The sequence below is a fragment of the Nicotiana tomentosiformis genome, chromosome 5 (assembly GCF_000390325.3).
Source record: "Nicotiana tomentosiformis chromosome 5, ASM39032v3, whole genome shotgun sequence".
NCBI classification, from domain to species: domain Eukaryota; kingdom Viridiplantae; phylum Streptophyta; class Magnoliopsida; order Solanales; family Solanaceae; genus Nicotiana; species Nicotiana tomentosiformis.
The window spans coordinates 94,664,439-94,677,184 of record NC_090816.1 but is presented as its reverse complement, the minus strand read 5'-3'; the positions used below and the strand labels follow the sequence as shown (position 1 = coordinate 94,677,184).

At 41.5% G+C, this 12,746-nt stretch overlaps 1 protein-coding gene across 1 annotated transcript; it reads right to left on the bottom strand.

Moving 5' to 3' along the window:
• Positions 1-266: 266 nt before the first annotated feature.
• LOC138892813 (uncharacterized) lies at positions 267-1,210 on the bottom strand. Its single transcript, XM_070176556.1, has 2 exons — positions 765-1,210; positions 267-396 (listed from the first exon to the last, which is right to left on the bottom strand). Exons 1-2 carry the CDS (start codon positions 1,208-1,210, stop codon positions 267-269), a joined length of 576 nt encoding a protein of 191 aa, XP_070032657.1.
• Between the last annotated feature and the right edge of the window lie 11,536 nt (positions 1,211-12,746).

The following is a 12,746-nucleotide window of genomic DNA, read 5'->3' as shown; positions in this document are numbered from 1 at the left end:
GAAATGAAAGCGGAAAATGATCTTTCCGAGTGACTTTGTTGAGCTTCCAATAGTCCATGCACACTCTCCACTTGGTCACCGTTCTTGTAGGAATCAATTTGTTCTTGTCATTGGTGACCACAGTCATGCCCCCTTTGTTTGGGACACATTGCACCAGAGAGGTCCGCGAGCTATCAGAAATAGGGTAAACTACCCCATCATCCAACCACTTTATGATCTACTTCTTCACCACCTATTGCATTGCTTAATTTAGTCTTCTTTAATGTTCAATGGAAGATTTGGCATCCTCCTCCAAAAGAATCTTGTGCATGCAAAAGGCGGGGGTTATACCCTGAATATGCGCCAGTGTCCATCCTATAGCTTTCTTCCTCTTTTGAAGCAGCGCCTAAGTAGAATCTACATGCACGTTAGTCAAGCAAGAGGAAAGAATAATAGGTAAAGTAGAACATGGGACAAGAAAATCATACCTAAGATGTGAAGGTAATGGCTTTAAATCTAAAGTGGGAGGCTCCTCGATTGAGGTCTTTGTTGGAGGAGTCTTCCGGTTCTCAAGATCTAAGGACAAATTTTGGGGTTCATAAGTATACGACCCCATTCCTTGTAATGCATTTACACATTCTACATAGCCATCCTTCTCATCATCATCATGATTAAACAATACGGCCTCCAAAGTATCATCAACATTCATCATGGCACTAGCATAATCAACAATCACCTCGGTCACTAAGTCCACAAACAAACAAACTTCGTTGCTATTCAGTTACCTAAAAGATTTGCACACATGGGAAACCACCTTTTCATCGCCCACACGAAAGGTGAGCTCACCGGCTTCCACATCAACAAGAGCCTCCCCCGTAGCAAGGAAAGGTCTACCCAAGATAATAGTCATCTCATAGTCCATTTCGTAATCAAGAATGACAAAGCCCACCAGGAGGATGAACTTATCAACACAAACCAACACATCATCAATAATACCTAATGGTCTCTTCATAGTACGATCCTCCATTTGTAACCTCATATATATGGTTCTTGGTTTCCCAATTCCCAAAGTTTTGAACACCGAGTAGGGCATCAAGTTGATACTCGCCCCTAGATCACATAGAGCTTTGGCAAAGTCGGCGCTTCCAATAGTGCAATAGATTGTGAAAGCGCCGAGATCATCAAATTTAGGAGCCATTGAGTGCACAATAGCACTCACTTGATGTGTCATCTTGATAGTCTTACAATTCATTGATCTTTTCTTTGTCACCAAATCTTTCACGAACTTTGCATAACCGGGCATTTGTTCCAACGCCTCAACCAATGGCACATTAATGGATAAGCTTTTCATCATGTCAATAAACTTCTTGAATTAGTCCTCACTATTTCGCTTGGCTAGCCTTTGAGGGTATGGAGGAGGAGGCCTTGGGATTGATGCCTTGGCCTTCGGCATTGGTGCCTTGGCCTTTGGCACTACCGGTTCCGGTATGTTAGTCATGTGTTCCTTAGACGAGTTCACTTCTTCTTGGGTCTCCTCCACATTCTCATCAATATCAATTCTCACTTCATCATTAGCTTGAACCACATTGCTTGGAATATCATCTTCTTGAACCACTACATCATCATCTACAATTCTTCTTTGATTTTAGGTGGTTGCATCTCCACCTCTTCCACTCCTTGTTGTTACTTCCATGGCATGTCCCGTGTTGTTCCCACCCTTTAGGTTCACCACCGTATCACTAGGTAGTGCCTCTTAGGACGAGTGTTTAAAGCTTGCGAGATTTACCCCGATTGGACTTCCAAATTGCGGATTGAAGTGTTATGAGAGGCTAATTGAGCATCAGAGTCGGCATTTTTCTCCATCATTTGTTTGAACATATTTTCAATCCATCCCATCTCATTGTTGGAAGAACTAGAACCTTGAGACGGATATGGAGGTGGGTTGTTTGGTTGTTGATACATCGGGGGCCTTTGAGAGCCTGGCCCCCGATTCCCTTGGTTACCGTTCCAACCCCCTTGGTTGTTGCCTCCCCAATGTCCTTGATTGTTGCCACCCCAATTGCCTTGGTTGCCTTGATTGTTCCAATTTCCTTGATTATTGTTATTCCTCCAATTACCTTGATTATTGGTACCACCACTCCAATTACCTTGGTGGTTTTGATTGTTTCAATTTCCTTAATTTCCTTGAGATCGCCATTGTTGTTGATTCGGGCCTTGAGAGTTTTTCCTTTGCCCTTGGTAGTTATTCACATATTGCACTTCTTCCTCTTGCTCATTATATGATACGTCTTGGTCGAACCCACTATCATCTTGCACAAATTGTTCTACACAGTTTTGCACTTGTTGACCCTTTTGCCTTCTCTTGTTCACCATTATATTGACACCTTCCATTGCATTTACTTGCTTAGGACCTTGAACCTATTGAAGTTTATCTTTGGCCAATTGATTCATTGTAGTGGTCAACTCGACAATTGCTTGCCCATGATCATGCAATTATTTGTGTAGGTGAATCATATTTGGATCACCTTGAGGAACATTTGCTCTACTTTGCCATGCCGATGAAGTATCCGCCATTTCATCTAAGATTTTGCAAGCTTCGGCATATGGTGTTGTCATGAAATTTCCACCGGCAAGTTGGTTGACCACGCGTTGATTGGTAGTATTGATCCCCCTATAGAAGATTTGTTGAATCATAGCCTCGGTCATGTCATTATTAGGGCACTCTTTCACCATAGTGCGGTACCTCTCCCATATCTCGTGCAAAGGCTCATTGGATTCTTGTTTGAATACTAGAATCTCGTCTCTAAGAGTAGCCATATGCCCGGGAGAAAAGAACTTGGCAATGAATTTTTCCGCCAATTCATCCCATGTATGGATAAAATGGTTTGGGAATCTTTCTAACCAGTCCAAGGCTTTCTCCCGTAGAGAAAAGGGAAATAGTCTCAACCTTAAAGCATCCTCAGAAACGTTGGTTTGTTTACTCCTCCAGCAGGTGTCCACAAATCCTTTCAAGTGCATGTACGCATTTTGATTCGGAGCCCCGGTGAAGAATCCTCGTTGCTTAAGTAATGTAAGCATAACATTTGTGATTTGAAAGTTGCCCGCCCTAATGCAGGGCGGGACTATGGCACTTGCGCACCCTTCATTCGGCAACACCCAGAGTGGATCCGTTCTTGGTGGATTTGGGGGAGGAATGAGAATGTTGTCTTGAGGCAGTCAGCCTCGTCTATTTACTTGAGTTCAAGAGGAACCTCTTCAACTGGGTCATCTTCCACGTCCACATCCCCCAAAGGCATGTTTCCGAGAGGATCATTGTTGAGAGCCATTTTTTTGCACCTACAATCGATTCACAAAAAGGTTAGTAACCCGGAAAGAAAAGAAGACAAGTCACACACAAAACCAAATATATAGGTAAATTTGTTTTTAGCGCCCCGGCAATGGTGCCAAAAATTGATATCGCCTCACACCACTAATTTAGGTTGAGATGTGGTCGATGCAATAATAAAAACCCAATGCGAGTCGGGGTTGATTCCATAAGGAGCTTGATGTGGATTAGGTATATACCCAGTGTGAATGTATGACGTGCCTAAGATTACACTTCCACATTTTCAATTGTTGTTTCTACTTCTACCTTTACGCTAATGCTTGTAATTGTAAAGCTAAGAGACAATATTTTTGGTTTTAGTTGTTTTTCAAGTTATAAAAGATCTAGGGTTACGACTTTTGCCTAGTTGGTTATCGAACAGATTTATAGCTTTAGGGAATGTTTGGTTGATCGGAATACAATATAGCAATCACACATAATTACTCACTCTATACCTCTCGGTAGTTTGAGTGATTTTGCCCAATTCAGCTTTCTCAAGTCCAAATGGGTATCTCACGAAACAAGTGATAAATGCTCAAGTCGGGTCTTACTATCTCTAGATTCGACCCTTTAATTGGGGCTATCAATATCTTGAGTTCACCAAAATTTCTTGTTAGCCAAATTTTCCTAGACTCAGTCTCACTTTCTCAAGTATAGACTAAGTCAATTAGGCATGAATCAATGTTTGCAACCATCAATTCTCAAATTCAAGCAAGAACTGGGCTAAATTTCATATACCCAATCATAAATAAGGCATAAATTAATCACACATTAAGTACCCATACTAGGGTTGGGTCACAACCCTAGTTAAGGGTTTATCTACTCATGGGAAATGAAGAAATTAAAGAAGAAACTAAGATAAAATGCATAATAATTAATTAAGGAAAGAAAATATAATGTTTAAATGCTAAACTAGTACAAAGTTACCCAATACAGTAAAGAAAAATAGCTCTAAGTGTTCAAGTTCACCCAACTTAACCTAAAAATGACAAAAAGATCTATTTATACCAAGCTGAAAATATCTGACAAAATGCCCCTGCTATGTTTGTGTGGTCAACACTTTGAGACTGACTGATCAGGTTGGCTTTATGCGGTCGCATAAAAGTGAGATGCGGCCGCACTTCCTCTAATTGTGCGGACCGCACATTTCTAAGTGCGGTCGCACTCTTGCTCTTGGATTGGATTTGGGCTTTATTTTGCGGACCGCACATTTATGAGTGCAGCCACACAATAATGGTGCGGTCTACACATCTTCAAGATCCCAAACTACAAGTCTCTGAATCTAGTCTTCTGCGGCCGCACAATAATTGTGCGGTTCACACTCTGTGAAGAAATTCTATCGGTGCATCTTCAGAGTTTGCGGCCGCACACAATATTGTGCGGTCTGCACTGTAGCCCTTTTTGAGTTGATTTTCACTGCCTTGGCTTGTTTCCTTATATTTCTGCAAGAAAGCACATTTCATTAGTTCTTAGGAATACCTTTAAGCATTTTTGAGCTAAAACGTAAGTAAAAGAGATCAAATAAGCGGTCAAAATCCCTTCTTATCAGGCCGCAAGTGAAATTCTGCGGTCCGCACATGAGGCTTTGCCTCAGCACTCGAAAATGTGTCCCGCACTCCAATTGTTCCCAAAACATCATGCGAGTGTCGAAATGGCAAAACACGTTCAAAACTCACCCCGAAACACACCCGAGCCACTTGGGACCCCGTCCGAATATTCCAACAAGTCTCGTAACATAACACGGACCTACTCGAGGCCTCAAATCGCACCTAACAATGTCAAAATCACGAATCACACCTCAAATCGAACTTAATGAACTTTGAATCTTCCAATTTCCAAAACTCATGCCGATACGTATCAAATCAATATGGAATGACTTCAATTTTTTCAATCAAGTCATAAATGACATAAAGAAGCTACTAAAATTTCCGGAACCACGATCCGAACCCGATATCATCAAAGTCAACTCCCAGTCAAAGTTTTGAATATTCCAAACCTTCATTTTCCCAACTTTCGCTAATTGGTGTCGAAACCTTCTAGAAATATCCAAATGAAATTCCGGACATACTCCCAAGTCAAAAATACCATCCGGACCTAAAAGAATCATCAAAACTCTAATTCGAGGTCAAAACTAAAAAGTCAGACTTAGTCAACTCTTCCAACTTAAAGTTTCAAACATGAACTTCATCCTTCCGAACCAATTCTAAAACACTTGAAAACTAAAACCGAAGATTCACACATGTCATGATACATCATATGAAGCTATTTAAGACTTAAAAATGCCAAAAATGAAAAGGTTGTTTTAATCCTTCCGGCAATAACTCCGTCTTTTCCTCAGTTATGGAACCTATTCTGTAAGTTTTTAATTCATTTCCTTCCTTCGTGAAATGGTTATTTTCCGGTATTGTTGATCTCCTCGTTTCTGTTGTTCCACCATGGGTCCAAGGCCGAGACCAATGGGTTTCGAAGATTCTGGAAATCACAATACCAGAATCCCACCGGTGGAAGGAAATGACCCTCAAATATGGGTGCAAGGTCAAGAACCATGGTATAGCGAGTCCTTCTTCCTTTTATATTTGTATGAACATAGGTAACTTTGATAACTCCATTTTATGATTGATTCAAGACTTCCGCGGGGATTTGTCACCTGCCTTGAGGTCGACGTTTTACCTGATACCTAGGAGTCCATGAGGGCACTACAAAGTGCCCTTGCTCAAAGTCCCTAGCCAGAGAACAAGCAACCAACAAGGCGACGTTCTTCCTCGGCTAGGACTCAAAGAAAGAAACTAACAAAGACATCGACTGAGTCGGCCACAGTTACAGTGGTCCTCGATAATGAAGGGGAAGCTATTAATGGAGAGGCTTCCCTTCAAAAGAGGAAAATATCTTCATCAGCTCAACCGGAAGCTCAGCCCCGGGAGTTTCAAAACCCATCTGCATGAGAAACCCAAGAGCTTTGGGGCGAGATAGACTTGGTGGATAATGCCGATTCTCACTTTCCAATATCCATTGTTGCTTGCGGTTCAAGGATTTTGGACCCTAGGCTTCTTCTGACTTCGACCAGCAGTGCCCTCACCGCAACTGTTTCTTATCCTTTAACAACAACAACTTCACACCCCTCAAAACCAGCTGCACCTTTGCCACCAGCAACAATTACATCTCCTCCACCGGTGACAGATGTTTGAGAGAGAGGTGATTCTTCCCCCAGTCTCCCAACTCTGGGAATTTGGGGCATAATTATTCCCCCCTTCCCAGATCCGCGACGGAAGAGAAGTGATACTCTTTCGGTTTCGAAGGAGTGTCATATGTTGTCCAAGACGGTGGAGCTTGCAAACTATGTAAAGCCGCTGGCTTCAGAAAACTATTGTACAAAGATGCGCTCACTTTCAGGGGAGTGTGTGTTAAATAATGCTATGCACAATGCGGCAACGGTACCATACTTGTTTTCTTATCACTTCTTTTCCATTTATCTGCTACAATGGGATTTCTAACCTTGATATTCTTTTTTATAGGCCAACTTTCTCGCTTTTGAGGGCCTGCAAAGATTGATCCTCAATAAACAAGGACTCGCCTCCAAGCGGGATCAACTGTTCCCCGAAAGGAATCAACTTGTTGCATGCCTCCTGATTCTAGAGGACAAATCCGTTGAGATGGATGAGCTCAAGGCTCGGTTGCAGTAGAGTGAGCAATAGAAAATGTCCCACCGTCAAGAGGCTACTCAATTGCATGAAAAGCATCAAGAGGCCAAGGCTAAGTGGGCCGAGTTACATGACGTTATGCTCACTGCTGTCGAGCGCGAGTCGGCCTCGTAGGATGAAATAAACAACCTGAAGGTAGAGCTGACCTCCAAAGCCGAAGAAGCCATTGATAAAGTCCAAGATTGAGGAGCATTTTAAAATAATTATGGAGCAAAATCTTATCCATTTATCTACAACTATAGAACTTGATTCTCGCCTCGGTGCCATGAGATCCGAAAGGGACTACCTCCGGGCTGAGGTTGATAGACTTAAAGCAAAGCTTCAGTACCAAGAGGATTCCCTCATATTTGAGAAGATTTATTCTATATATCTTATGAGGAGGAAAACCTTGGAATAGGCCAAAGCGGGCATCATCGATATTGATGATTGCATCGTCAAGGCCAGAGAACTGGAGCTTACTACCCGAGAAAATCTTCTTGCTTGGTCTGCAGCAACCGACTCTTCGAGCACCTGTTCCAAATACTCGGGAAGAAAATGATGATGATGGTCCATGCCCCAAACCGGTAGCTGATCCGCCTTTTTCCACCGGGGGAGACGCAAATCCCTCTCTCCCTTTGGGATCCAACATCGATAATGCTTAGATTCTTGCTTCTTTGCCTTTTGTTTTTTTATACTTTGTAATTATGCCAAACTTTTCATTGAGTTTGGCACTTTGATAAATAAATAAGAAATTTTCTTAAGTGTTGTGCAAAATACATCCTCTTTGCTTTGAATTAGTTAAAGCTTCGGGTATACTTTCATCTGATAGCTTCTGATTCCGAGCATAGATTCTTCCTGAATAAACCCTTTACTATGAGAGTTTCATAAGAGCGGTCCCTCTTATGTTTACGATGCTCTTAAACATGATGTTTCTTATTCATTCTGGCACAATCATTAGAAGTTTTTGTTATATTTCAAATGATAAAATTAACTCATCGATTTGACAAGAAACAAGATTAAATAAAAGGACTTTATTTTTTTCCTTATATCTATAAAATTACATAAGCATTCATTTTCTAAAGTAAAAAAAAAACTGCCAATGCATGTCGCTAACTTGTACAACTTATTTCTAGGGGGCTGGTCGGGCAGTCCCCGGTCTGGATGAGGCATTATTGTTCCCAGTTCTAACAGTCCTCAATTTTTGTGGAATTCTTTGTTGCCGTATCTTATACTATCCCCCCTAGTGTTAGAATGCGAAGTATGTGAATTGAAACACTAGAAGTCTTGCTTCATTGGTGGAAACAACTTGTGAATGGTTAAATAGTCTTTGGTTCGATGGCAAGCTTTGCTTCCCATTAGCGATTTGACATAGAGCCAAAGATTATTTAACCATCCCCATAGCGTTTTATCATTGATGTGGAAATTTCAGTGCCTTGTCATTTAAATGTCTTATCCTTGTAGATGAAGCTCCTTTCATAGTATGTTTTCCATTGCTACCTCGTTAAATACCTTGCCAAAAAAACATGATTGGGACAAAAACTAGTCGAAGGGAAAAAAAGTGCAACACATACTTTTAGTATTGATAGGATGCATCTGCAGTAATACATTTTGAGGTAGTCATGTTCCAATTGCTGGGCAATTTGACTCCATCTAGATTTTCCAACTCGTGACCCTTTACCGGTGACAGTTGAAATGCAGTAAGGACCTTCCCATATTGGACCTAGCTTCCCAACATTGATTTCCTGAATGCTCTGAGTCACCTTTATCAAAACCAAGTCACCTACTTTGAAGTAGCAGAGATTAGCCCTCTGTTTATAATATCTTTCATCCTTTTCTTTTCAGCTGCCATACTTACATACGCTAAGTCCCTATATTCGTCGAGGAAATCCGACTTTACCAGCAGTGCCTCATTGTTTTCTTCTTCGTTTGCTCGGAAAAATCGTATAGTTAGCTCCCCAATTCTACCAGTATTAGAGTTTTTGTGCCATATACGAGAGAGAAAAGTGTTTCTCCCATGCTCAATTTCATCATCGTCCTGTATGCCCATAGCTCACCAGGTAACTCTTTGGACCATTTGGCTTTAGCAGCTTCTAACCTCTTTTTAAGATTTTGGATAATCACCTTATTGGTTGATTCCACCTGTCCATTAGCGTTTGGATGGTACAGTGAGGATGTAATCCTTTTGATTTTCAAATCTTCCACAAATTTTGTGACTTTTGAGCCTATGAACTGTGGTCCGTTGTCGCAAGAAATCTCCTTCCGTATTTACTTCACTAAATAGGTCGACCACTTCGTGCTTACCGATCTTTTGGTAAGGACCTGCTTCAGCCTGTTTAGTGAAGTAGTTAGTTAAAATTAAAAGGAATCTTACCTTTTCGGGACAGTGGCAGTGGACCAACTATATCCATCCCCCATTTCATGAATGGCCATGGGGACAGTACCGAATGTGAGAATTTCGTCGGTTGGTGTACCAACTGTGCATAGCATTAACATTTGTCACATTTCTAAATGAACGTCTTTGCATCCTATTCCATCAGAGGCCAATAGTATCCTGCCTTAACCATCTTTAGAACCAACGATTCTGCACTGGAATAGTTCCCACAAATTCCTTTATGGACTTCTCTCATTACGTAGTCCGCTTCCGGGGCTCCCAGACATAGGACCAACGGGCCTTGGTACGATCTCCTATATAATTGCCCATCCATGAGGCAGTAACGAGCCTCTTTGGTGCATAGTGCCCGGGATACCTTCGCATCTTCGGGTAATTTTACATGTCGAAGATATTCGACGAATTCGTTCCTCCAGTCCTAGAATAAGTTGGTTGAATTTACTTCACAATACCCATCCACATCCAATAGCGAATGTAGAAGTTGAATGACGGTACCAGAGTCATATCCTTTCATCTCCGTAGATGACCCCTAATTAGCCAATGCATCTGTCTGCACATTTTCTTCTCCCGGGATGTGTATGATCGACCATTCCTTGAATCATGCCAGCAATACTTAAACCTTGTTCACATATTGTTTCATGCGTTCTTCCTTTGTGTCAAAGATACCATATACTTAGTTTACTACCAGTTGGAATCACATTTGATGTCGATGACCTCGGAGCTAAGTCCTCGGGCCAGTTCAAGTCGCGTAACCAAAGCCTCATACTCGGCTTCATTTTTAGTTAATGGAACAGTCTTAAAAGCCTACCTCAGGGTCTCTCCTAAGGGTGTGACTAGAACTACCCCAAGACTAAATCCTTTTACATTAGAAGCTCCATTTGTTCCTTTTACATTAGAAGCTCCATTCGTAAACAAGGTCCAAACTCTTAATGCTGTTTCCGACACCAGCACAACTTCCTTATTAGCCAAGGGCATTAATATGGGACTGAAATCAGCCACAAAGTCAGCCAAAACTTGTGACTTGATCGTAGTCCTAGGCTTATACTCGATGTCGAACTGACTAATTTTAACTGCCCATTTAGCCAGATGACCTGACAACTCAGGCTTGTGAATAACATTCCTCAAGGGAAAGGTTATCACAACGGCTATCGGGTGGCATTGAAAATAAGTCCTAAGATTTCAAGAGACGACTACGAGAGCTAAGGCCAACCTTTTGAGGTACGGATAGCGAGTCTCTGCTCCCAACAATATTTTACTAACATAATAGACAGGAAATGGCGTACCTTCTACTTCTCGGACTAAAACGGCACTTATCGCTACTTCCGAGACCGCTAGATATATTAGCAACTACTCACTTTCCCCTGGTTTTGAAAGTAACGTGGGGCTTAACAGGTACTGTTTTAAGTCTTTCAAGGCATGTTTAAGGTTGCTAACCTTCCAATTAATCTTCGTACATCCTTTAAATTTGTCAATTGATCCAGAATGTCCTCGATAGCCTTGAGTTTGGCGGGATTTACCTCGATCCCTCTTTGCGAGACCAGGAACCCCAAGACTTTTCCGGAACCAACCCCGAACGCACATTTTTTCAAGTTGAGTTTAATGTTATACTTCCCAAGATATCAATGGTTTCTAGGAGGTGTTTTAAATGATTTCCTGCATTCAAAGAATTGACTAACATCTCATCAATGTTTCCTTCAATTGTCTTGCCTATCTAATTTTCAAACATTTTGTTAACGAGCCTCTGATAAGTTGCTCTGGTGTTCTTGAGCCCAAATGGCATCATATTATAACGGTATGTGCCAATGTTTGTTATGAACAAAGTTTTTCCTGATCATTCGGGTTCATCTGATTGTATCCGAAGTAAGCATCTAGGAAACTCATTAACTCGTGCCCGACCGTAACATCAATTATTTGATCAATGTTTAGCAATGGGAATGAGTCTTTAGGGCATGCCTTATTTAGACCTTTATAGTCAATGCACATTCTAAACTTGTTATTCTTGTTTGGTATGACAACTACATTGGCTAACCATTCTAGATACTTTACCTCTCGTATGGAACCGATATTGAGTAATCGGGTTACCTTTTCTTTAACAAACATGTTCCTGTCTCGACAATCAGGCGTTTCTTCTGCTTTACCAGCAATAGTTTGGGTCCAGGCTCAACTTGTGCACGACCACTTCCAATAGGATACTTGTCATATCCGAGTGCGACCATGAAAAGCAATATTCCTTAGCTTTAAGAAATTTTATAAAATCTAACCTGAGTTCGGGATTGAGTCATGTTCCCAAGTGAAACTTTCTTTCCAGGAATTCTTTGAATAAAGCCACTTTCTTGAGTTCTTTTGCAGTGAATTTGGTTCCATATGTCTCCTCCGATACCTGAAAGTATCTCGACACCTGGTGGTATTGCGATGACTCCTCACCTTTATCATCTTCATTTGGATAGGGGGAAGGCATCAGTTGCTATAATTGCTATTTGCTCGTCTCCTTCCCCTTGCTGCTGCAAATTGTCACTGTGTTCATCTCCCTTGCCACCGGTTAATCTCCTCTTATCTGCTTGATTCCCTCCGGGGTTGGGAATTTCAACTGTTGATGATATATTAAGGGCACAACCTTCATTTCGTGTATCAACGACCTTCCGAGGGTTACGTTGTAGCCCATGTAACCGTTTACCAATTCGAATAAGGTGGTCTTGGTTACACCTTTTGCATTCATGGGTAGCCAGATCTCTCCTTGGATTGTCACACTTATCAAATTGAATCCAGCTAAGAGTTTTGTCGCCGGAATAATGCTTCCGGTTAGCTTTTTTTGCTCCAGCACTCTCCATTGAATGATGTTGGTTGAGCTTCCTCGGTCAACCAAAACATGCTTAATTTTCAAATCTAAACATTAAGAGAGATTACTAGAGTGTCATTGTGAGGCAAAAGAAGTCCGTCGGCATCTTCCTCCGGGAAAGGGATATCATCTTCTGTGACTTCCCGAAGTCTCTTGTTGTGAGTCACTGATATCTTTTTTTTCTTTTCTGTCGATAAGGTTATGCCATTAATTTCATTCCCTCTGAAAATCATGTTTATAGTCAAACGAGGGGAGTCTTCTGCTACCTTCGAAGGCTCTTCATTGTCCCAGCTACGGATACATTTATTCTTGGCTCGGTCGCTCAAGAATTCCCTAAGATGGTCATTCTTTAGCAATGTCGTCACCTCTTCACGAAGATACCAGTAGTCCTAGTTCTATGGTCGTGAGTCCCATGATATTCACACCACAAGTTGGGATCCCTCTGGCTCGGATCAGATCTAATTGGTTTTGGGAATTGTGTTTCTTTGATATTCTGCATCA